This window comes from Crotalus tigris, unplaced genomic scaffold (genome assembly GCF_016545835.1).
Source record: "Crotalus tigris isolate CLP2741 ecotype Arizona unplaced genomic scaffold, ASM1654583v1 scf7180000017638.2057652, whole genome shotgun sequence".
NCBI lineage: Eukaryota > Metazoa > Chordata > Lepidosauria > Squamata > Viperidae > Crotalus > Crotalus tigris.
Window position 1 is genome coordinate 1,506,775 of NW_024096531.1, and position 27,456 is coordinate 1,534,230.

A 27,456-nucleotide genomic window follows, 5' to 3' on the forward strand; every position below is an offset into this window, starting at 1 on the left:
TCCTCCTTTTTGTTTGACTTAAAAAACAGATCCAATTGTTCTTCTAATTTTGATTTGAATTCTTTATGATTTAAGATTGCCCTTTTTAGAGTCCATCTCCTCGTTTTTTTTTGCCCCTTCCATCTAATTCTAATCGGATTGTGATCAGCCCAGGTGTTTGTATCAATTACAATCTTCTCTACTTCTAAATTTAAGTCAGCTGACATCCACACCATATCAATTCTGGACCAAGATTGATGATGTCCAGAATAGAAGGTAAACTGTTTTTTCCCAGGATTCCTTTCTCTCCAAGTATCCTGTATATTAAACTCATCTGCCATTTTTAAGAAAATATCAGATATTGTTCCTCTAATTCTTTTTCTACTCTTTCCACATTTATAATCTAGATTATTATCCACAATTGCATTATAGTCACCCAGTATGCAAATGCTATCATGTTCCAACTGGCTAATAATGTTGTAGAGTTTCTTATAGAAGCATTTTTGCCCCTCATTCGGGGCATAAATTCCAACCAGAAGAATTTTGGTTTTATTCAAAGTTACTTCCACAATTATAATTCTGCCATCTTCGTCCTTATAAATTTGCTTAGCCACAATTTCTTGTTTAATATATACTACCACACCTCCTTTCTTATATTGCGAAAGTGCTGCGAACATATTCCCCAGTTTGGGACAATTTAATAAATATTGATGTTTTTTTTTAATGTGGACTTCTTGTAACATTATTATATCTAAATTCATCTTATTAAGCCTATTGAAAAACTTCTTCCTTTTTGTTGGAGAGTTGAGGCCATTGGCGTTGATAGATATAGATTCAACACATTTTTTCCCCTCCTTATCTATGTTTAGATCTAGTTACTATTGCTGGTTTAGACTCTTGAGTTTGTAAATCCTTCCCTCTTTCCACTGTTGATCTTATCGGTCTAGCCTGGCAAGTGAGGGAAGGAGATCAGGTCTGGCTCTCCTCTTGAGTCTGCAAGATTTCAGCTGTGGATAGAGATAAAGTAGGATCTATCTAAGAAGAGGTGGAGAGGTGAGGTTTTTCTTTTCGTTTTATATGTGATTTCTGTCTTGAAGTAAAGATATTACCAGTCCAGATAATCCATTCTTGGGATAAAAAATGGAGGACAAACAAACAAAAAGGGAATCAGGACTATTTCCCTCTTCCTTTTTGTTAGTTAAGGAATTTCAAGGAAGAACAGATGAATTATCAACAAGCTTATGCCTACTGCTCAGATCAAAAATTATGACTCTGAAAATATCACCTCAGCAGATACCATTTTTGCTATATATACTACTGTTTTACCAAGATCCAATAATCAGTACTACAGTTTCCAGTTTCATTTGCAAACGTCATTCTTGGAACCTTTAAAATATTTTTTTATTTCCTGCTACTAGAACTACTAAATATTGGAACATGCATTGTGTCTGTCTTGGAAAGGAATTATTAAATCCATTTGGCTTTTCTTCAAACTGGATTCTTTTCCAGGACTCCCTGTAGCTCATAAAGGTACCAGTTTTACTGGGAAGAGGAATTGTTCCAGCAATCAGTTCATAATATTACATGCACAGTCTTGAGCAATTCTGGAGGAATAGTATGGGAGGGGGGCAAATCACATATTATTAATTAAAAAGTACACACACACACACACACACATATTGCTCTTGTAATGCAGTAATCTAAACCAAATCCTTGATTAAAAAATTAAGAAAGATTTGGAATAGCAATGACATGGTTGCCTTACCTACATTGGTCCACTAAATTATAGAAGCAATATAAAATGGTTTCAGCGAAACCTACTTTTGTACTCCATAATGATTTTGTTAATTATGTATGAGATCTCTTTCTGCCTCACTGATTTTAATCTCATATCTCTGGCCTCCATTGAAGGCTGCAGCAAAACAGCAAGCATTCAAATGGTACTTCAGCTGAACCTGGAGATAAGACAAATCTGCCTTAGAAAAGCTCTTTCTCTCTCTTACATAATATAAATCTATAAGCTGAATGTCTTTTTAACTGTTCTTACTTTCTTGTAAGACTTGGACCACCTTGCATATTATAATTACATATAATCTTCCTTTTCTTAAACAAAATGTGTTTTTCAATGCTTCAAGCTTCAATAAAGAATCAATACCACTTGCTGAAAATCAAAGCAGCTTCTTTAATGTAAAAAAAAGTGATCTTTTTGTCATCTTGCAAATTTCTCTGTGGCTGGGGTTTGTGGGGGGGCCCTCCTCCTTAAAACCAGATGCTGAACTGACCTTCAATTTAGCAGATCTCAATTTTAGTTTTGAACAGTTGTTTACCTACAGTAATACTGGTTATGTGCAATGAAATCAGTGTTTATTCTTTCTCAACCAGTTTCTCCAGGATTTTGTGATGTTATCAAAATGCATTTTCTTCAGGAAACTCTTCTACTGTTTGCTTCTTTTTCTTACACAGGATTACCTTGAGATAATTAGCTGCATATACTAAGTTTCACAGACAAGGCTTCCCACATGAAATTTTATTTTCAGATGTTTCTAACTAGTAAGACAGTAAGATGCCCAAATTTACAGAATATTTATTAAATATGAAATCCAATATATAAGAGTTAATATACTGTATTATTAGCTGTATAGGGAATACCCACAGATATTTTAGCAGTTCGTTTTGAGCTAACCTATGAAGCTAAGTGACAAAAAATATGGATCCATAATTATCATTTATCTAAAAGCAATCTGAAATGTATAATGTTGTATCAAATGTCCCATAATCTTTTCCCAACTATCCTTAAGACGTATTTCTTCAGTTAATTGTGCTGAACAGAAAGGCATTCTTCCTGTCCTAAACCAGGGTGAACCAGCAGTTAGAAATTTCTTCTACAAAAACCTACCCTTTAAGAACACAAAGTTGTTTAAGTAGATACCATATTTGGAAGTGATCTTGGTCAAGAAAAATAATCACAAGAGCAGCACATTCCTTTTCACTCATGTGACTGGGAAAAGTAAGCAAGCAAACTTGTCTTAAAAGGTGGGGCTGAAATAGATCATACAAATCATAAATGTGCATGCACACACAGGCATCTTCATACACTTCTCTTAAAATCTGTTAAATTCAAATGATTCCTGTAAGGAGAAGCAGGATAACATGAGAATATATCTACAGAATCTTCTAAGTCTAATCACTTTACAAAGGTCTTATCAGCTGAATTACAATCTTAGGGAAAACACAGCAGGAAAAGGGACTGGAGGCACAAGGATATATGTATGGGATTAATTAGAAAATGCCATTGTAAAAAAAGATTCCAAAATCAGGAATTTAATTTATGTAAAAAATTGCACACCTTGCCCTTATCCAGTAGCTTTCTGTGGAAGCCTTGTCTTTATTATGCACATAAAATTTCCGTACTACGGTATATCTGGCTCCTACCACTCATACATATGCAAATAATTCCTCTAAGCAGACATTTTGATGTTTATTTAAAATATTTTTATTCCACTTTTCTACTTAAAAAGTATTCAGAGGCCAAATCAATTGAGTCAACAAATCCTAACATAATCTTGCATTCAAACACTCATTTGCAGATAACGAAACAAAATACAGTTTAAATAATGTTAAGGTTTCTAGATTGCAGGTTGTATCCAATTGTTCTGTAAACCATTGTGTCTGTGTTGATTTAGTGGTATATAAGTAGAATGACTACAGTAAATGTATTTCTGCTATAAAAACAAACACCTCTCCCAAACTTTTAATTCAATGGAAGCTTCTGTGAACAGAAAATTAGATATTTTCTGCAAATTTCTTCTCCCATTTAACTTTCCTCACTGTTCCAAAGTATTCTCCAATTCTGTGGAGTACGTTTGGAGAAAAAGAAGTTTGAGGGGTTGAAGCACCAAAGGAGAATTCGCAAAAATATCTCACTGGAATCCCTGCTGAATCAGAGCCTCCCATCAACAGAACAGACACAACTGGACAGATCTTGAACCGCAGTACAAATTTATCACTGAAGGTTTTTAAAACCAACAGACTTCTTTAATGAAATGATTATGTATAAATACTAGTCCGTGGCCATGAAAGCAGGACAACTTTTTTCTTATTCAATATGTACAGAAAAGAATGAGACAATATTATTTATTTAATGAAGCAGTTAGAAAACATGTATATAGTGAAACACATTTTTTTTACAAAGACTTGCATTCCTTCTAAAACTGAAAGTGTGTTTTTTCTGATTAGCTTTATATTCAATTTCTTCTCCAGAAACGCAAGGCAGACACCTAATAGTCCCATCTCCAACTTTTCCCCGAACATTAATCCTGTGCAGAAAGTTGAGTTGTGAGAAACAAGACAGGGAGGTGAAGGGAGACTCACCAATGAGCTTCTACAGCTGAGGGTGGATTTGATCTGTTTCTCCTTGGTCCTAGCCAACAACTAAACCACTGTGACACATTTTTAAATATAACAAGAATTAATCCCCCCCCCCCCCATATTGAAGTGCCATCAGGGCTTTTCTAAGAAATTTCCCAACACAAGAGTATTTCAAATCAAAACCATACTCTCACTTTTTCTCTTTCCAGTACTTCAAAATTACATGTTAGCTTTAGAACAAAAACATAGAAGAGCCACAATATACCACAAAGAAAGGTGTCACTAACAGCTCTCAATCTATTTAACTTAATGTTTTGAAAAATATGAGTGCTTGACATTTTAGAGAGGATGTCCCAGTGTCATCTACCTGGATTGGCAACAGAAAACTTTACCAAAAAAGCTGCCACACTGGCAATGCCCTATAGGTAATAGGGACAAAAAAGTTTGAGATTCGTTGGATTCACCTTCCCTCGATTCCTCAGACACCCCAACACTTGGAATGGGGTACAAAATTAGAACAGTCCTAGAATTAACATATATTTTCTTCCTTCCATTAAAATCTAAAGAAAGTTTTAAAAACTGGTGAGCAAATAAATACCTAATGTTAATCCTCCCTTCCGTTTTTTTCTCCTGGATAATGTGAGACAAGCAGGCTTGGGAATTGGCAATTCCTTTATCAATAATTCCCTCCTCATTGCCATAGATTTCTCCTCTGCCCCTTTCTTCCAATGTCTGGTAATGGTCTGTATGCTTTTAAATTTAGATCTCTGCTCATATTTTACATTGAAAATTTGTACAGAGGAACATGCTTTTTCATAGGACATTTCCAAACTGGACTATTACATGCCTACCGATACCTCCAATTATAGAATAATACTAAAATGAAAACGACAGGAATTTGAAAAAGTTATTTTGTAACAATTCATATGGGTACCGATGGTTACGCACTCCAAAATCAAATGTGATCCTCAAAAAGGTGGCTGTCTTCCAAGAAAACAGTCATCAATATTGAAGGTACTTGAGTAATTATTTTTTTGTAATCATGAAAAAAAAATCTGGAAAAATAAAACTACCCCATCTATGCAGTGAGTTAGATTAAATCTATACTTCTCTGTCCAAAAAAGACTTCTCATATTACAGAAGTACAATATTCCCCTTAATTAAATATACATTTGTATTAATTGGCCATTTTCTAAAATGTGATACTGTTATCCATCAGCATCATGCCAACTCTTTTTTGGCATGACATTCTAGAAGATCAAAAGATTCCTAATATGATTAGGAAGTGAAGGAAAGGAGGGGAAAAATCTAACACACACCAGAGGAAATTTTAATCTTCATTCTAAATAATTTTTCTTTTCTTAAAAGGAACAAGAAACAACTGTAACATCCCACTCCTGCCTAAAATATTTTGAACTGAGATTGTACTATATATTTTTCATGAAGATTATTAACTGACTTTATTTAGTAAGTTGAAAATGAAAACAATACAAATAAAAAATAATAATTATGCTCATTTGAAACTGTGGTTCTATATGCAGAAAACAATCCCCCACCAAAATAATTTTGATCTTGATCTTTAATCAAATCACAATATTTTTAAAAAGCAATGTACAAATAAGCAGTAAATAACAAAGGTAAACAAAAATGTTTCACAAACGAGAAACTAGTAGAGAGAAAGTCGCTCCAAATATTTATAAAACTTTGTATCTTCCTTTGTTGGTTGGTTGGTATGAATTTTGCTGCAAGAGAACAAATGAGTATGTTATTAATCAAAGATGCAATTGATAATGATTAAGAGAACAGTAAGTCAATCTGAGTATAAAAAGCAACAAAAACACATGTTTAATTCAGAGCTGCACAGAACAGACCTCCACAAATTGGATTATTGTGAAGCAGAGCTTTCATTAATTCCTCCCAATAGTCTTGAAAATCCATACTAAATGGTGAAACATCTTTAAACTATTATATGAACTAGCATTTGGGGGTGGGGAATACAGTTGAAGCAAGCAGACACTGGGAAAAAATTACCATCTTCTTCCAATACAGAAAATATCTCTGTCATCAGAAGGACCCTTCTGTTCAAACAGACAATTCTGAATGCAATCTTATAAAAAGAAGGAGTGTAAAACAAAGTTCAATAAACATTTAATTGTGTTAAAGCTATTTCGGTCACTGCATCATCACTGGAATAAGACTCCTTCAAAATAACACTATACAGGTGAATTAGAAACACAATGATGCATAAAATAAGCATAAATATTTTACTGAAAATATATACAGAAAAAAAATTGCTCTTTTACAGAAAAATGTAATGTAATTCTAAAAAACTTCCCAGATTTTAACTATAGAAAAATATAGTTTGTTTGTAATAAAATTCTCTTCATATCTTGCTTCAACAGTGGTTAATGTAAATTATAAACTAAAAATTCATTACTCCAAGACTTCAGGATTTGCAATATTGAATAAGTAGACTTAAGATGTTGCAATAGATTTTTGTTATCATGTTATCAAAAATTCAGTAAAAATGGCACAATGTGTTAAATCAAGAGAATTCCGAAGCGACAGCATCATCACAGAAAAACAGCATCTTCTTATTTCAATATGCCTCAACCACTGGAAGTGCCAAAACAGCTGTTCCAGCAGCTGTTCCTTACAAAATCTTACAAGCTGATTCTGTTTGGAACAGGTCATCCTGCAGGTACCTAGCCATGAAGGGTTTTATAGGTCGAAATATCTTAAATTGAATTTTAAAACTGATCAACAGCCAGTGCAGGCTTTGCAAAATTAGTATTAGAGCATATAATCATTAGGAGTTCGTACATACAGACGCCTCTTAACATTTCCTATAGAAATCGTGAAATCATATTTTACCTACCAATCGGATAAGCTCTTCTTTGATAAGCCTGGTGATTTCTGCCTTTGCTTTCTGAACAGCCAATTCGTTGGCACCTGGAAATGCAAAGCAATACCCCCCATAAAACATTTAACTATCTAAACATAGGAGAGTTGTCTTAAAGACTTTTAAATATTCCACACATTGCATGTTAAATGTACAGTATACTTTAAAACCGATTAGTATCATTTTGTACTATCTCAAAACAGTTGGCCGGAATTGTTAGCAGTTAGGCAGCCTATACAGTGTAAAAACAAGCATGCAAATAAATACATAAAATAATCAAAAGTTCTTTTGCACCAGGATATACTCATTTAGGTAAATATAAATGACAGATATAAAGCAACAGTTGTACCAAGTTTCTTATATGGCTTTAAAAGTCTCCTTAACTTTAAAGAGCACATTCCCTGAGGCTATACATCTCTGGAAACTTTCCCCCCACATTCCCTTAGCACAGAAGTCTGTAAAACGTTCAGATGCCTTTAAAAGCAGAAATATGGTGTGTTGGTGTGCACAGAAGATTCAAGCACTTGTTTCAGATCATGTCCGAAGACAGTATAGCCTTAGCTCTTGGTCCATCAAATAGAGCTAAACTGATTATTCCAATTACCTAGGCCCCAATTTAAAAGATTACTTCATTGTATTCTAATCTGTTTTATGGTTATTGGTACAACTTTGTTACATACTTTTAATACATATAAACCTAAACCAAAATCTTTACTCAGATTATTATTTTATGGAATGATAGTGATGGATACATTGTAACATGGATCTACATTTCAGTATCTTTACCTTGTCTCTTAATATTAATTACATTAATTGTATTTGTGTAATTACAAATTATAATACTGGACTTCTAGCTTCTTTATCATACCATATAGGGAAGTTGAATAAATAATCTTCTGCTTTTTAAACTACTTATGTATCAATTTATATGTGTCATTACATGTACATAGAAAGTAATCAATTACAGAACTGTTAGAATATTGACTAATCAGGCATTGCCAAAGAGAAAAATAGATACTAATCTGCTTATGACCCTGTCTCCATGACCTAGCAATTTACAAAAAATAATTTTAGAGGTACATTATCTATGGATTAAAAATATTTTCATTTATTTCAGGGGAATACTATTTGCAAGGGTCCCCAAACCCTATTTAGATTTGGGTTGTGAGGGTGGGTGGCCGGAGCAAGTGCATGCACTGCTCAACTTACACAAGTGGTGGGCTGGCAGGCATTTGCATTTGTGCATGCTCGCACGTTGCTCATGCAAATCGAGTTGTGCATGTGCTTGTTCCGACCACCCACTTATGCAACCCAATTCCATTGCTCACACATCCAGTTCCCCTCTTCCTACCTCCCAAGTCAGGCTGCCAAGCCACAAAGGTCGGGGACCACTGTACTATTGTATAAAACAGACCTGAGCATTTTACAGTCCCGGGGTGACATCCAGCTGTTTGGCTGTCCCTGTCTGGCCCATACCAGATCAAACAGAAATTAGAAATCAAATGTAAATAAGTAAATGTCAAGGAAGCAATAGAATTGCATTGTTTTTATTTTGAAGGCAACTGCTATTTTTTTTCAATTTATGTAAGCATACATGCCTATGCACCTTCACAGTATTGGTTTAGATCTCACAACAGTCTTGGTTTCTTATATGGCTCCTTGGAAAAATGAATTGCCCACCCATGACGTAAAAGAACATCTATGTAATTCATCTTAACACTGCAAGCTACTTTCTCAGAATTGTTAAAGTTTTTGGTTTGCAACTGCGGCGCTGGCGGACGTGCAGGGCGATCACTTCCCCACCATCCAGTTTTCTCCTGCCAGGGGACCCTGAAAAGGGTCAAAAGTCGCCCTGGAGGTGTGACGAGTGTGAAGAGGACCTCTGACTGATCGCGGAGGGGTGGCAGCCCTCCCGTTTGATCAGGAACAGCTCTTCTGACTGACGGGGAAAAGATCGGCCATTCATGTGGCCCATCACTTATGCCGTTTCCAGCCAAAGCCAAACTTACAACTAAGCACCTGAAAGTACCACAGAGGAACTGGGTGAGATACTACCTTCTTTCTATCCCAAGTATTTTTTCCTGCAAAAGCTCTTTGAAATTGCTTTCCCTATGAGGAGAGAGGGGAAGGGAACATTTTTCCCCCACCCTCTAAGATGGCGTGTTTGCCTACACAGGGAAAATAAAGCCCTGAAAAATATAATTAAGTAATTGGACTTACATGTTTTTTAGATCCGGCAACCCAAAAAGTTCCTACTGTCATTTGAAAGAAGAAAAAAAACAAGAAACTCATCGCCCAAAAAGAACCTAAACTGGATAAAAGTCTAGCCTTTCTGAAAAGGATTTTAAGTGCTATCGGGGACATCTTGTGGTGAAGCTTGGTATGGCAACTGAATATCCCTGGCAAAGAGACCTGTTTACAGCCTAGATCTGTCCATGGTATTATCTAAAGATAAAAAGCTGAAACAGCTGGGAAGTGAAATTGGCTTTTAAGAAATGTGAAGGTGAACATTCACTGACTTTTGTCTAAAAAATTAGCCTCCACTAAAGGACTATCTATAACTATTTCAGAAATGGAGGGGGACCAGCAATCAACTTCATTTGATTATAAACTTATACTTGAAAAAATTATTGAAGCTACTGAGATAATTAAATCCAGACTGAAAGACGAAGGCACTAGCTTGAACCTACAAACTGAAACCCAGATTCCAACTAATGAACCTACAACCTAGAAAACAACAAAAGCAGAAGAAATCAATACCAGGACAAAGGACTTTAAGGAACAACAACAATATATTGAAAAGTCTGACAACCAAATCCTGATTACAACTAAAGAACCTCCAACCCAAAAAGTATCAGCAGCGGAACAAAGTAACACTAAAACAGAGGATGCTAAAGATCAACAAGGACAACACATTGAAAACCTAGATAACCAATCAATAACGATAAAATTGGACATGACTTTTTACTTAAATCAGAAGAAAACCTGAGGAAGAAGACCAGACCGAATTGAAGATAGACACTAGAACAAACACTGAGACGGTAACAACTTAATGATTATAAATGGACCAGTTCTTTTGAAAAACTGATGACTGGATGGTCTCCTTTGATTCAACTAACATGTGCTGGAATGAAAGGAGACCTATCTGACAACTTAAAGATGTTGGTATGGAAACATGGTTGGCAGAAAAAGAAAGCTAGAGTGAGGTTTAAAAAATTGGGCCTTTTGACTAACTAATGGATTTGAGACAATAAAGATTACTCTATTAGTAAGCTGTGATGTACTAGGATGAGAAATAGAAAATGTTTAGGAGATAAAATAAGAATATATTTAACTAAGTAATATGTGTATTTTAGATATCATAACTTTTGTGTAGTGAAATAAAGGAAATTTGGGTTACCAGAAATTCGAATATTGTGGATGTTAAAGGTTAAAATTGGAATACTGTAATTAAAAATTAAGAATTAGGTAAAACTTAAAAACAGGATATGGATATGTATAAGCAAAAATTAGATTGTCAAATGTCTTAACTGAACTTGTTATGGTTAGAAATTTACTAGTTTAAGTATGTTATATCAAATGTTAAGGGAAACAGAGAAAGAATTTTTGATAATGCAATCTGAAATATGTACTAGAAAATTTGTTACTGAATTACTGATTACCCAGTGACCATGTTACTTTCTAAATACTTGGATATTAAATTGGAAAACTAATAAAATTTGTTATAAAAAAATAATTGTTAAGGTTTTGAAAATAGCCTACAGTGCATCAATGTTTATTGATAAGATTCACTTTATTTTAAAGGATGGATCTGTGGCTGGCTGGCAAGCCGTATTTAACGAGTAGTCCTCAGCAGTGCTGCATCCAGATGGAGAGAGGTGGGTGGTAGAGTGCCACGAGGTTCCGTCTTAGGCCTGGTGCTCTTCAATGTCTTCATCAGACTTGGATGAGGGAGTTGAAGGGAGGCTCATCGGATTTGCAGATGATACCAGACTGGTGGGACGGACTCAGGATCCAAGGAAATCTTGACGGGCTTGAGCAATGGGCCCTGTCCAACAGGGTGAGTTTTGATGTGGAGAGGGGCAAGATTTTACATTTGGGCAGAAAAGGTCCAGGGAATGGGTGCGGATTTGGCAAGGCCTGGCTTAGGGACAGTACCTGTGGGAGGGACTTGGAGTTCTGGTGGACGATCACATAGCCGTGGGCTGACAGTGTGCAGCAGCAGCCAATGCAATCCTGGGTTGTATGGACAGAGGCATGGAGTCAGGATCGCGCGAGGTATTGGTACTGCATTGTGAGGCCCTGGTGGGACCGCACCTGGAATGCTAAGGCCAATTTTGGTCACCATATATATCACAGAGAAGATGTTGAGAGTTTGGAGGGGATTCAGAGAGGAGCAACTGGGATGATCGAGGGCCTGGAGACTGGGTCATATGATGAGCGGCTGCGGGACTTGGGTTTGGCTAGTCTGGAGAGGGGAGGGGATAGGGGAGACATGGTGGCAGTGTTCCAGTGTTTGGGGGGCTGCCACAAAGAAGAGGGGGGTCATGTTGTTCATCGGAGCATTGGAGGGCGGGACAAGAAACAATGCTTGGAAACTGATCAAAGAAAGAAGCAATCTGGAATTGAGAAACTTCCTGAAGCTGAGGACAATTAACCAGTGGAACAGCTTGCCCCCAGAAATTGTGGGCACTCCATCACTGGAGATTGTTAAAAAGAGGCTAGACAGTCACTTGTCTGAGATGGTATATGTTCTCTTGCTTGAGTAGGGGGCTGGACTAGAAGACCTCCAAGGTCCCTTCCAGCTCTTTCTATTCTAAAATATATTGAGCAGTCATATGTTTTCCATCAATAATTATCTCATTCCATAAAATATTCTATCTTCCCATTCCTTTTATTAAATAAATTTACTCTGACTGAAAAATGAGAGAAAATGAGAAAAGTCAGGAAGCAGAGATTGTTTGTTTTTCTCCAAATATTTTAAAAAAGCCTTAAGAATATTTTTGTATTTGTAGATATTAATTTCTTAGTGACAGGCAAATACAGAGTCATTTTAAAGAACAGAGAGCTCAATGCTAACACAATTTGCAACTACTGGACAATATCTGAATAAATGATAGGAGCTGTCTTTCTTGAAAGGCATCAAAATAATGTTTCAAATATCATATGACCAAACTTCTATCATGCTTTTGTTTACATTGAATGGTCACTTTAAATGCTGATAGAAAATTCTATCAAATCAAGATAATGAAAAATATTAACATGAACTAAATTCCATTTGAGGGTAAAGAACACATAAAAACCATAATCCATACTATAGACTATGTGTGTCACGCACACATGAAAATCTCCCAAATTTCTTCTCCAAACAGCCACTTCCACTATTTATTACACTATTTCTACACTATCCAATACCAAATTGACTCTAGGCATTTTACAGTAAAACAAACATAAAAATAAAGCACTAAACCAAACAGATTAAAAGCAACAATTCCATAAAACTTTCAAAATAAAAATTACATGTCCATAAAAATATTAGATGCAGGCTTATGAGCATAAAAAGATTGCTCCTATTGCAGTAAGTTCACTTCCTTTGTATTTACAGTCAAATTCTACTCTAGGGAATGTGCAGCTAATTCCACTGAGTTTATATTCATACTTGAATATAAATCTTAATGTATCTGGAACAGATTGTTCTTAGTAAATAACCATTACACTACATTATCTTGTTTTTATAATTTTACAAAAGAACAACAAGGAAATGCATAAGGAAAAAGTAAGAAATACCCCCTTGCCTCTTACAAGTGCCTCAAGAGGCAAAAAATAATCAGAATGTAATTGTCAAAAATGAACAGAAACCACACACTTATTCAAGGATAAAAGCTGTGGTTCATGACACCAAGACAGAGTAACTTATACATCAGGTTACAAGCTAGAAATAGCTTGTGCTCCAAGCTAGAAATAAAACAATCTGTTACTAAGCTATCACAGGAGACAGAAAAAAGTAAACTCTAGACAACAACAAGTTTCTGCAAAAATAGACAGCTGAATTCCTAAGCTGCCTCACATGCAGGAAGCCGGATTCCGTTATCTTTCAACAAAACTGGGAAAAGATATGTATTGCTCCCTAAGACTCTATGAGTGAAATGTAACTTGGCTGGTACAAGAAGATAAAAAGGACAGCTGCTGATTAAAGCACCATGCACTATTTCAACAATTGGGCCAGTAAGGCTGGATTTTGATGTTTATAGGGCATCTTTGGGGTGGTTAGTCGAGAGACGAACCCTATGGTCTTTCTCTATCCTTAGGTGGAACAATTGAGAAAATATTAATCGCTATGTAAGTTACTGGTTCCTCATCAGATAGCAAATGTAACCAGTGCCAAGAATGAAGAAACCAAACAAACCAAACCTGATGCCCTGCTGCTATTCTTTGGTTTACTCAGCTAGACAGAACTTAAACAAAAATGACAAAACAGTTAGTTCTCTTGCAGTCAAATGTGCAAGCTTTGCTCTGCTGAAATGTAAAACTGCCTGTTTCTGTGACTTTTTGTCACCCTGTCTTTACATCCTCCATTTCTCTTGTATCTGTGTACACCCTGCTCTTTTCTTTAAAAACTGAATCATCAGAAGATTAACCAACAGGGAAATGGAATCTGGGGCACCACTGAAAGGGAAAGCTATTATTGTTTATTTTGCTCAACTTGCTTATTTTCTTTCTTCATAGCAACTCTTCTAAGATTCTGGTTAGCAGTGGACCATTTACCAATGGGGAGGGCGCTTACCATAAACATTGTTCTGGACACCTGCTTACTTAACATGTAAATCAGGAAATATGCAAAGCAATGTTCAGTTTCCCAAGCACTAGCTTGATGCCATAGTTGATATAACGTATAAAAAATACTATACCGTAAATGCCGGCGTATAAGACGACTTCCGTGAGCGCTGAAATCGGCGGCAAAGACGGGGGTCGTCTTATACGCCGAGTCGTCTTATACGCCGGAAATACTGGTAGTTTCCGGCGTATAAGACGACGTTCTAGGAATGCGACCCGGCTATAAAGACGGGGGTCGTCTTATACGCCGGGTCGCCTAATACGGCGGCATATACGGTACTTTTTCTCCATGCCTCTGAGATAAACAGCATACACCAGGGGTAGGCAACCTTGGCTCTTTTATGACTCGTGGACTTCAACTCCCTGAGCCAGCCCAGGAATTCTGGGAGTTGAAGTCCACGAGTCATAAAAGAGCCAAGGTTGCCTACCCCTGGCATACACCATGTCATGCTGTTTCAGACTCTTCTAGAACAAGGTCAGATAACTTTATTTGTATTTTACAGAAGCAGCCAGAAACGTGTCTAAGCACTCTTCTTTAGTAATTATTTTCTAAGGAACAACTTGGACTTGACTTTTGTTAACTTCATTAAGAAAAAAGTATTTCTTAACTTCCTTCTCAGATTATTTAAGGTAGGGTATTAGCCATTCTCACTCTAATATTCCAAAATATTAGTCATACTCACTCTCAATAGCCAAGTAAATTTTTCTTTCCCCCTCCTTGGGTTCTTTGCCTGGAGGAAAATAGGTTCCTCTGATTGTAATGGCAGCTTCAGAATATTCACTTATTCTATGCAGTGCTTCCTTGGAAGTCACTTTCCATCTAGCAGTCTGCAAAAGAAAGTGATAAAAAATAAGAAAATGTCAAGTGAAATTTAAAATAAGATGAATTTTGCAAGGTTGCATGATAAAGTTAACAGATACTTAAAATTGCATCTATGTATTTAAATTCTATTCATTGAAAAAACTAAGATCCATCTGCATAGCATTTTATAAAAATTGTTAAGAAAGCTTGATTTAATAAATTTATCTTTCTGGAAATACTGTTTGAGCTAACTGTTAAAAGTTTAGCATTTTTTCTATGCCAGAGTTCATCTTTGCACTGTTATCGTGTTATTTATTTTATAGCTTCATCTCACTTCAAAGAATAAAATTTCCTCCACAGAATTTCATTTACTAAAGGCAGAGAGAATTTTTTATTTATATAGTTATCTATTATATATTTAAGCAGCTTTCAGCCAAACAATACAATTTGGAAGTGTTAAAAAGCACTACAGAGCTTTATGCTTGAAAGCATGAAACCGGACTTTGTATACTCCTACTAAAGTTTATGAAACAATCTGGTTAAGGGCCATATTTTGGGCATATCTGCTGTCAAACAGCAAGCAAAATAAAGTAAAACAACTGAATAAAGAGCCATAGCAATGAAGAGTGCACACTAATGATTTTGCAATACTAAAAAAGGCGAAGAATAGGAACCACTCACATATCAAAGCTGCTTTGGATGCTAAACAAGTACCTTCAAATTGCATATTACAAACACACCCAATTGGTTGCAGCATTTTTCTGAATACATATAAGACTGGAGGCTGGAATTCTAGGAGAGCAATTGTAATTTCCAAAGACAATGTTTTCACCGCCAATATGACCAAATTGATTTATGTGCTGATGAATGGCATCCAAGGGCCCCTCGTCATAAAGAGAATCTTTTGTCTTTTAAACACCCCACTGTTCTTCAAATTTTATTTAGGATAAGAGCATATTCAGAGCCAGTCTGGTCTAGTGGTTAGGTCATCAGGGTAGAAAGCAGGAGACCATGAGTTCAAGTCCTGCCTTAGCCCTCAAAGCCAGCTGGGTGACTTTGGGCCAATCACTCTTTCAGCCCAACCCACTATTCTACTTAAGCTAGAAAATCTGAAAGAAAATGAAGTACATTTGCTACAGTTGAGCCACTTACAGAGATCTTGTTTTCTTTTTTTCTTTCTTTTTTTCCCTTCCTTCCTTCCTTCCTTCCTTCCTTCCTTCCTTCCTTCCTTCCTTCCTTCCTTCCTTCCTTCCTTCCTTCCTTCCTTCTATCCTTCATCTATCTATCTATCTATCTATCTATCTATCTATCTATCTATCTATCTATCTATCTATCTATCCATCTACTTAATTTTTATACTGCTCATTTCATCTATGTGAATCTATACATTTTGCAAATAAAACCCTGGAACAGATGATTTCCCCTCAGTAGTGAAGGGAATAGTAGCATATCATCTTTCCAAATATAGCTCCCCAGACCCTCATTAGCTAACAGGAGAGTATGGGAGACAGAGTCAGGCTATCTATATAACTGAGGGGTTTTCTTCAGTTAGTGACTCTGGTTGCAGAATTGTTGATTAAAATAAAAGTTCCTTCAAAGCAACCCTCATTGGATGCTGCTAATTTTGATTACCTAGGCCAAGATTCCCAGACACAGATGCAGGATCTATATGAGACAAATCTTGGTAGAGACCTCGGTTGCCTGTCGCTGGTTTTAAAATCATCACAATGATGTTACATCTCTAGCTTGTGAAAATCAAGCCACATGACTGGCCCTGAATGATACAATCACTTTTTTTATCCTGGAATATTGCTGGTTGGTCAATAACATTAAAAGATCAATTTTTTTGAGGATTTATCATGTGATATTCTTTTCCTGTAGGAATTCTATGTTATATCGAGATGGTGTTGAATTATTATTGGATTAACTCAATCCTTCTACATCCAGAAAGGCAGGAGGAAGACCCAAGGGCAGTACTGCGACTATAGTTAGTACTGCCTTACAAGCCAATTTTTATTCTGATACTAAGCTTGAAAAATGCGACGTGACTATAATCGACATTCTTTAAAAACTAAATGTGCAGTTGAATTATACAAATGAAACAAGCAACATAAACACAACAGAAAAAAAGTTACATGGGAGCAGAAAAACATTACTATAGGAAGAAGAGTTATAGCAATTAAGAACCTCTGCAATTTAAATGAAAATGAAAAAAGCAATCCTTGCCTGTGGGAAATCATTGATCTCCAGTTCTTCCTCATATCTCTTAAAAGATTCATTTTGTCCGCCCTCCTGCTTCTCCTCCTCTTGTTTTTCTATGGGTACATAATTGAGTTTGGCATTGATCTTCTCAGCGAGTTGCTCCGCAATAGTTTTTGCAGAAACTGTTGGAGCCTGAATTGTGCCACCCCTCAGGATAGCGTTTGTAGCTTGCTGCATCACATCCTGAAATATTTAAATTTTTTTAAAAAAAAAAACTAATTTCAGAAACATACCACTTGCAATTTAATATATCAAGATTTTGGTAAAAGTTATAAAGCAATTGAACAAATGAGAAATGAAAAGCTTGTCAAATAAACAAAGCTGGACATAGATACTACCTAAGGGGGATGATAACATGACTCTGCTTGCAGAAATAAAGGCCTTTATGGTGTTTCAGTCTCTTAATTATTCAAAGATCACTGTGATTTTAAAATATGATACTTCAGTCACTGATCTGTCAATGCTGGCAGAAAGGAATAGGAAACAGATTGCTGCTTCATATTGCAGCTATAGCATTGGCTCCCATGCTGTCTAGTACAGAGAAGGAAGATGTAACGAACAGGCAAAATTGGAAAAGTCAACTGTTTCTCTTCTCTTCTTATAACCACAATGATAGTTTCAAATCAGAAACCTGCTTTCAGAACTTCTCATTTAACATTTTTAGCAACAATTGCCAACTCTTGTTTCTATTCCAATTATCTCATTTCCCAGTCTCCACATAGATAAGAAAACAGGGATAAAACAAAGGGTTTTATTATAAATAAATTACCAGTTGTACAAAGAAGAACAGGGCTTGCAGTACCTTAGAGACCAACTAATTTATTCTGGCAGAAATTTTATCTATTTCACTAAAATAAATTTGTTAGTCTTTATAAGAGTCTATGTTGTTTTTGCTGTAACAGACAATATTACCAACCCTCTAGAAATTATCTAGAGGGCTGCAGGTAATTACAGCATTCAAATTGGCATTTTTTTTTCGGGCAAGAAAAAACAGGCACAGCACAAGACACATAACAAATCAGGTGTGGGGCCACCAGAAATGCACAATCTAAAAAACATCATACATAGTCAGGGCTGAGCAGAATCAATCAGGGGTAACACTGCAGGCATTGTTTGCTTTACATCAGTGGTTCTCAACCTTTTTAATGCCGCGACCCCCCAACCGGTCGTAAGTCGAGGACTAATCAACCGGTCGTAAGTCGAGGACTACTCAACTAGTGCAGCACCGTTTGCAGAATGGGACTTTTGGCGGGCTCAGCAGAGCAGAGACAGCCTGGACAATTCCTATTGGCTTTTGAAAGCCAATAGAATTAGACTCTATTCAAGAGAGCCTATTCTATTGGCTTTCAAAAGCCAATAGAATAAAAGGGAGTAGCACAGCTAAGGAAAAGGGGGGAAAAATGGCGGACTGCGTTGATTGGCGACCCCCGTGAAATGGTCGTTCGACCCCAAATGGGGTCCCGACCCACAGGTTGAGAACCACTGCTCCAGGTGGTGGCCATGTCATGTCATGTCCAGAGGTGCTGGTAAATGGATTTCTCATGGGATAATGCCTCTCAGAGACAATGAATTCGGAGAACTAAGGAAAAAGTTACAGGTTGGCTTGATCATGTTTCAACTGAAAAGCCTCACAAAAGGGGTAATGAGTAGGAAGAATTCACTTCTTCCCTCTCAGAGAACCACTGCTTTACATTGTCAACTAAACAGCTCCAATGAAAGGCCCAAACTCAACCTAAGACCTGAATGAAAGATTTAGCTTTTCCTCCAAATAATTACCAATGAGTTTGGGGGGGGGGAAGCAGAGAGTAGTAGTTTGTATGTTCTGAATAAGAAAAACAGTGACAGAAGTGGTGGGAACTGCAAATAATGAAAGATGATGGCTAAAATAGGGAGGAAATGGAGAAAAGGCCCTACTACGGTCGCTTCAATGGCTATGCAAGGGAACATTCTAGCCTTTTCCTCCTTTTTTTTTTGCCTTTTGGTTGTGAGAGTCTCACACTGAAGAATTTTGCCTTTCTATGGAAGCTCTCCACATGAATAAGTTCTCTGAAAAGTCAGAATCCCTGATCACTAGGCAATCTCCATGCATGAAGAGGCTTACTACTGCAGACATTCATCATATCTATGGAGGGGGACAAGACAAAAATGAAGCCACTAAACTGAATGTTATCCTAAGTAGACTTACGAGAAAATAAGATCCATGATATGATTTACTTACATCACAACTTACCCTATAATAAATAAGGAAGCAGACACAGGGCCCTGTGCTTACAGCTTCACACATCTAACCAAACTGTACAAATACATTCTTATGTATTTGATGAGCACATTAATAAAGAAGAAGACATTTTTAGAATTGTTTTCAGAGAGAATTGGCAACCCTAGCTGTCAAGGTAGGGAAGCTGGACAGTATATAACAGTGCAAGGCAGGAAAAAAATTGAAAAACTCTTCTTTTTATATCCATTGTATTTGTGGTGCAAAAATACATGCATAAATATGTACAACCAGGCCATCTTATCAGGTTTAGCTCTTAAAAGGTTCTCTACTTGTAACCTTTTCCACTTAAATGTTGAAAACATAGAAAAAATAGTCCCAAGCTCTTATTTACTTTGGGACAGATATAAAGATATGTGCACTTTTCCAAACTAATTCACAATGTAAGAAAAATCTCATATGTTCAGGTCAAAAGCTATTTATGGGAAGACCACAGATTTGCAAAGTGCAGGAGAGGTACTGAAGGTAATATCGACATTTTTGCACAGTATGGGCTTGGTTCAAAATCAAATGGCTCCTCAAATTAAGAAAAAAAAAATCTGGTATCATTTCAAACACTTCTCAAAACAAAAGTATCCAAGTATAATTGTAAATATAAATTCTTATGCCTATTTATCAGTAGTTGTTCTCAAGCATGTAAACAACCATCTATAAAAATGTTCATGCAGAAATAACATCCAGTTTCTTTTTATATCCGAATACTTTCCCTTTCAAAAACATTTAATGCTAATCAAATAATTTATATTATAATTTATAATGGAGTGATTCATATTTTTCTGAATACAAATTCAAATTGTGTTTCTACTTCAACTGCAACATTTTTTTTAAAAAAAAGAAATAAATATTTCATCCCTCTTTCCTGCTAATATCTATGTCTGCAGAGCTGTCCAAATAGTGAAGATTGTACTATATACATTTAGCAAAACATAAAGCATTTAACATAAGACTATAAAAAAAATTGATTTGTAGAAGAGGATGACCTTAAATTGAAAAGAGACCAACACTTGTGCCTCGGCTCCAAGATTCTTCTGTGCATTGATTCTCAATGCCAATCTCTTAGCAATTTCTAATTTCTCTGCGTTTCCTGCTGTTGGGGCAGGAACATTAGATGAACCACCAGATGATGCCATGTCCTTCACTCTTTTCTTTGAATTGAACATGCTTTCAATCTGCTCGTCAATCTAGCAAAAAAGAAAAAGTGAAAGTTCATATATTTAGAATAAACATAGTAAATGATTAGAAACAGCATGCTAATGATTTAGTTACCTAAGCAACTGGTTTCTTTTTCAAAATAAAAATTGTTCAAAAAATATCCAAAATAAAAAAGTAGAAAAAATTGTGGTTCATTTTTCTGGTAACATCAAATAGTTCACAGATTGTGAAAGAAATGCCCATAAGATCAGTCGGAAGACGGGGGGGGGGGGGGAGAAAGTCACATGTCAGCACGTTTTGCATCCGAAATATCTAACTAAAAGTAATGTATGAAATACTTACATCAACCGCTGTATCTTCATCATCTGAATCCTGCAAGCCAAGTGCCGCTTTTTGTAACTTTTTCCGCTCATTAGCCAAAGCTTCTTCTGTTTCATCAAACTTGAATCCTTTACCGGAGAAGCCGCTACTCTTTTTAATTGTTTTTCCCTCCTAAATATGCATATTAAAAAGTCAGTCCCCAAATATAAAAATGTTCTAAAGGTTTATTGGCAAAAGTTTTAAAATTTACCACGTAAGGTATTTTAACGTGCCATTTTAAAGAAACGTGGTACCTTGGGTGATACCAGGTTGGCTGTACATACTTAATAAGTTGGGTTCTTTGGGCTTTGGGAGATGAATACTGAAGTACTGATGAGATTTTCTGCCAGTGTTTTGCACTGCATCCCAGAGAATCTTCCTCAGAAACAAGGGTTTGCCTTGCAGTCTTTGTAGACTGTAAGATATGAACTCAGAGAGTTGGTTGGTGATTGGAAGTTTCCTGGAAGCTAGTGGTTAATGACTGCTGGAAATTTGACTAGATCACTTCATCTCTTTGTTGTGTCTGGTTTGGATCAGTTGCCTATGTGATAGATTCCTAACAACCTCCCAACTAGGACACAGATGAAACATCTGAAAAAAAAAACTGATCAGTACCTCAGTATTAATTTCCTGAAGACCAACTATTAAAGAGATAAAGAAATGTGATAATTTAGTATCTACCACAAACCTAAAAAATTATACATTTAAAACTGGAATTTTAAGAGATAAATTATTTTCAAAAATTTAACCATCATTTAAAGAACAACATATATTAGTTGAACAAATTCATCCTTCATTGCTCCTCCCATATACTCTTCAAATTCATCCTCCCATTACTCCTCCCATATAATCTTCAAATCTGTTTTGAAGGACTAGAGTAGGGCTTTTCAACCTTTTCACAGATTGTATCACTTTTAGGACATGACAATATTCGAGTACCACCAGTACTTAGCAAGGTGTCAAAAACGTGATGACTAAAAAAATGAAGGGGGGGGGATTTTGGATTTTATTGATTAGATTGATTTGTTGTTATAGAAATGGCTAGTTTATATTATTATGGAAAAGTAAAAACTTGAGGTTCGATGTTAATGCTTTATTCTACTGCAACAGAGGAAGTCAGAAGTCAATGCCTTTTCTTTTCCACTTCTCCCCCTCACTTCCCCCCCCTTTTCCTCCCCACTGTATTCTACTATTTGCGTTTTATTTTATTCTATAATCTAATAAAATGTTACAAACTGTTAAAAAAAGGGGGGAAAAGTACCAGTTTTAATTTCTTCAGTGGCGGTTCTTTTGCTGAATCACTTTCCCTAGGCACTGACAAAAGTATGATGAATTTATTCATATTTATTAATATGCACCACTACCTTGGTGGTCAGCTGGCTGGTTGGCCCATCTTCCTCTCTCCCCCTCTTCTCTCTTTTGCCTCCCTGCCTACTGGGCTCTTCTTCCAGAGTCTCTTCTCCGTCCTCTTCTTTCCCTGTCGTTTTTTTACCCCTCTCCTGCCAAAACCTGTTTCTTTTATATCCTCTCCTCTCTCCACCCTCCTTTTCTCTTCAGTGCACCTCCAGTTGACTCTCTCTTCAAGGATGCACTTCTCCATCTCTCTTTCTCCATCCCCTTCTCTTTTCCACATTGTCTTTTTTTTCTCTCCCTTTCCTGCCAAAATCTCCTCCTTTTATATCCTCTCCTCTCTCCCTCTCCCCTTTTCTCTTTGGTGCAACTCCAGCTACGAGCTGCTTCTGGAAGCACCAATCAGCTGGAGCCTAACGCCAATCCTAGATGCTCAGTAGAGCCCCAACACTGGAGCTCCAGCTGGCTCTCCCACAGGCCTGTGTGGCACTACCACTACTTTAGCTCATCCCCCCGCTACACTTTTTACAAGGTTTTTTTACAGTGCTTTTCAACCCGTTGTACGCGTACCACCTACCAGGTACTGAAGTACCACCAGTAGTACATGTATCGTGGATTGAAAAGCAATGGACTAGAAAACCTTCTCAGGACCAGATCAGGAAAACTTAAAGAGAGCATTGGAAAGAATGAGAAGTCAGCTGTTAATACTAAATGTAGTTAATGATGTACAATGATTTATGAGTTACCAGAGGGTGGGGTGCTCCCACATGAAGAAAACTTCCTAGTAATAAAAAAAAAGCATCATCCCAAAGTTCTAGCATAATCCATTCCAATACCATGTGTAGAAGAGGCTTTCTGTGATCAGAATACTCTTTCTGTTTACATAAGAGTTCCTTCAATCAATCTGAAAAGGTACAAACTGTACTCTTAAGGCACCCAATTGTTCTGTTTAAGAACTGTTTTTTTGCATACATAAATATAATCAGGATTTAAGTAAGCAATTTGAAACCAACAGCAACTATAAAATGGGTAACTCACAGCTTTCTGCTGATCTTTGAAATCAATCCAAAGTTTCTCTAGCTCTTGAGGCACTGTGGCACCTGACAACTCCAAAGCTTTAATTATATCACCAGCATACCGTGCCTGATCTTCGGTTATGAAGGTATAGGCATAACCCTGTAACAAAATACTAAGTATAAACATAACTGAAAGTACATCGACTTAAATTTATTTTTCTTTCTGTGAATTTTCCACTATGCCGGGATGAATTTGTAAAGTCCAATTTCCTTCTTCAAAATCAGTTAACTTTCTCTACCTTCAGAGAAACAGATCCACACCAACAATAATTTGTACTGAAACTTTTAAACAAGATAAAAACTAATACAACTAATACAAAAGAAGAAAAAAATAAAAAAAAATCAAAGAAAAAGAAAAAAGATCCAGGAAAGAAAAAAGTTGAAGAAATATACAAAAGAAAAAAAAGATATAAAGTGGCTTCCAGTATTCTTCTCAGCAGTTATGTAGAAATATATTTGAAGTTCTCTCTTTAAAGTTACATCATATTACTCTTCTTTGTATAATTTATGCTATTTACCAGAACCATAAATCTCAATTTTCTTTCATTTTTATGCAAAATGTCCATCAAAGAATAAATTATGTTTTCATATTTTTACATAGCCAGTGAGATCAACTAAATTTTAAGAGAATGTGAAAGATTTGCAGTATTTAATTCATGGTTTAAAAATAACTAAATATATAGCATACAAATGAAGTAAGTAAAAAACAATCACAGCATAAAGGCTTAAGTCTTAATACTGTCGCAAATTTCTGAGCCGATAAAAATCAATTGAAAAAAGCCATTAGTTTCTTTCCAAAATGATTAAATATGTTTAGTTTTAAATAATAGGATATCATGTATTTCTGATCTTTTTTCTTAAAAAAAATCTTGATTTAAAAAGAAATCTGAAATCAATGCAAATATAGAGCATGATCCAGAATGCAAATCATGTAAATGAAAAAGTGATAACTATTTTCAGTGGCAAAAAAGTGGAATGAGGAAAAATATAATTTTGTTAACATTTTTTTCCTCCTGCAGCCTGCATAATCAGGAACTGTGTTCAGTGGAACATTTCCAAACAAGGTTTCACAGAACTAAATACTTAAAAGAGATTTACTCAGGATCTTTGCATGTACGCATATCTTATCTATATGTAAACTATCAGACATATTATAATTCTACAATGCAGTCCTATTAAGCACATGGTCAACAATTTGGTTTCAATTGCAAAATTGCTATTTAATTGAAAATGAAAGGTACAAATCACAATCACTGAGTCAATGCAATTAGGCCAAGGTTTGAAAAACATTAAATCAAGGGTTAGACAGAGTCTGAAGGCTTCAGGCTTTCACCACTGTTCTGTTTAATTGGAAAAGAATACATTTTTATTTATATTCATTCCTGCTGATCTTTGAAATCATTCCAAAGTTTCCAAATTTTAGAGCAAGTGGTTGCTCAGAAAGTGTATAAATTTGAAAATAGGTAGCTTGATGCAAACAATTATTTTATTCTTAACATAAACAGAGATTCATAATAATAATAATAATAATCTGAAAATCAATACATCTGTAGTATTCCATAAGTATTTTTAACAAAGCAATAATCCATCCTAATGAGCCCTTATCTTTAAGTCATCAGTGAAAACAAATATTTACATACTTTGTTGCCTGCACGCCCAGTTCTGCCTGCCCTGTGTACATAATCTTCATAATGATTAGGACAACTGTAGTTGATTACAAGCATAAGGTGTTTTACATCAAGACCTCGAGCTGCTACCGATGTAGCCACAAGCAGTTTGCATACTCCATTCTTAAAATCATTGATTATGCTGTCTCTGTCATATTGGTCAATACCTGCAGAAGAAAACATATGCAAAGGATGTTGATGTACATTTAATGTTCAATTATTTTGTCAAATAATTAAAAGACAAGGAATGCCCACTACCTCCATGAAGTGAAAGACAGGGGTAAGAAGCTCTCATCAAGTCTTTCAGCAATCCATCAGCATGTTCCTGTTTATCCACAAATATAATGACAGCTCCTTTTTCCTGATTATGTCCTAGTAGCTCAAGCAATTTCAAGAATTTGTTCTCTTCTTCTATGACAATCTGAAAGACCAGAATAGTTCATGAAGGAAGCGGTACAGTTATCGCCGATGAAATGTTAGAAAAATATGCTCTATGGTAGCAATAAACCTAATTCAAATATTATAGTAAACATTCTCAGTGGAATCTTACATTAATTTTACACTAAAAAGGATTATTTTTTTATAAATAATTATTGGAACTAGCAAACAGAGCAGAATTCTGCTTCATTTTTCTTGTCTTTGAAAAAAAAAAACCTGCCTAACTACAAAGTGGGTACTACAAAGCTATACCATTATTTTGAGGTCAAGTCAAAGACCAGTTCCAACTCATTCAAAGATAACTTTGCTCATTAAATGATTTATAGGACTGCCACTTAACTCCTGGAACTCCAGGTAGCTCACAATAGGTCAAAGTTGTACAATAATATCTAAATTAACTATAGGTCAAATTAAAACTATAACGGCAGACTATATAAAACAAGGCCATATAAATTACTCAAATCTATAATTTGATTGTTCAAGCCACCTTATCCAACATCCTGGTCAAATGTATTAGATCATGAAACTTCTGAATCTATATTTTGGACATCTATGGCATACTTGAAATTATTTCTGAAATTATCTCCAATTTCTATATTTACTATGTAGCATAATGGGCTACTTTGAAAAAACTAAGCTTTAAACTGTATTTCACATCACTTAAAAAGTGAATTCTGGTTTCTGATTCTAAACTCATAAATAATAGCTGAGCAGTGGTAGTGGCCTAGAGGTAAAGAAGCTCGCCTCCCACTTGGAAGGTTGAGAGTTCAATCCTATGCAGTGGCAGATGTTTCTCCATCAGAGCTCAAAGAGAAAATATCTGTTACAAACTCCGCATAGGTGTCAGGAAGAGCACCCAGCCAGTAAACGTTCAGCTGCAGCCAGTTGCCCAGACTTCACCCCATAACAAAGGGATTAAAGGGTCATAAAAAGAAAAAGAATAGCTATGGATAATATTTAGAAAGCCAGCCTTGGATCCAACTTTTTTTCTTAATAATACCATAGTCACAAACTGCCAGTTCCTATTTGAAGATGTTCTTTATAATAAGCATATGGTTTCCTTTGATAATTGTTCCATATGAACTTCTTAGCACAGCAGATTATTGGATAAACTTTGCAATAAAAATTGTATACAAGTGCTATCAGTCTGCAGCACAAGAGACGTATTAATACATCTGAAAGGTCAATGCCTGCAAAATATTTACAAGCAAAGCTTCTTGGATATATAACTTTGTTCTAATGCTATCCTTTGAAGGCTGTCATTAAGACAGGGAATACAAAGGGTACATTTCTACATCTTACCACTGTCTGTTCAACATCTGAACAGACAACACTCCGTCCACCAACTTGGACCTCAATTGGTTTGCTGAGAATACGGCGAGCTAAAGCCTCCATCGCTCTAGGGAAAGTAGCAGAAAACATCACGGTCTGGCGATCAGGTCTCACATTGTCTACAATGCGCATAACCTATTAGGAATAAAAAGGTGGGTTAACGGAGAATTTTCCAAATCAGCTACCTCTTGTTTGCCTGAGGAATGAAATTCTTCTACAATGTTCAGTAAGTATACCAGTGGTAGGAAATTATCTACTACTAAGATATTCACAAGTGGTTAATATGTAAACTGTATTTTTTTTTTGTTTCATATAATCTTGTACCTAATTTAATGAATTGGATAACAGACAACAATGTAGCATAAGTAGGTACCAGGCAATACTTTGGACTCTTCCCTGCCCATTTTGATACCCATATCACATATTAAACATTTACTAGATAAAAATAACATTCTAGTAATCAATACCTATGCCATCATGGAGCAGAACATGACATATACTATTTAAGCCTTTGTTAGGAAATCTGTTAACTAATAATCCCTCTGGTTACCTGAGGCTCAAAGCCCATGTCAAACATTCTATCTGCTTCATCAAGGACAACGTATGTCACTCTCCGAAGATTCGTCACCCGACCTATAGAAAGGAGAGAAAACAACAAA

General features: G+C 35.9%; 1 protein-coding gene across 2 annotated transcripts in view; it reads right to left on the bottom strand.

Annotated features, from left to right (window-relative positions):
• Positions 1 to 3,448: 3,448 nt before the first annotated feature.
• DDX46 (DEAD-box helicase 46) overlaps positions 3,449 to 27,456 on the bottom strand; it is a 40,454-nt gene continuing 16,446 nt past the window's right edge. For both annotated transcript variants that reach the window (XM_039334877.1, XM_039334876.1), the window contains exons 14-24: positions 27,348 to 27,430; positions 26,768 to 26,932; positions 25,286 to 25,448; positions 25,001 to 25,194; positions 23,323 to 23,460; positions 20,917 to 21,066; positions 20,403 to 20,603; positions 17,112 to 17,330; positions 14,767 to 14,911; positions 7,226 to 7,299; positions 3,449 to 6,089 (exon numbers count right to left, since the gene is read on the bottom strand). In XM_039334877.1, coding sequence (XP_039190811.1) covers positions 6,042 to 6,089; positions 7,226 to 7,299; positions 14,767 to 14,911; positions 17,112 to 17,330; positions 20,403 to 20,603; positions 20,917 to 21,066; positions 23,323 to 23,460; positions 25,001 to 25,194; positions 25,286 to 25,448; positions 26,768 to 26,932; positions 27,348 to 27,430 — 1,580 coding nt within the window. In that variant the 3' untranslated portion in view covers positions 3,449 to 6,041. The remainder of the gene's footprint in view (positions 6,090 to 7,225; positions 7,300 to 14,766; positions 14,912 to 17,111; positions 17,331 to 20,402; positions 20,604 to 20,916; positions 21,067 to 23,322; positions 23,461 to 25,000; positions 25,195 to 25,285; positions 25,449 to 26,767; positions 26,933 to 27,347; positions 27,431 to 27,456) is intronic.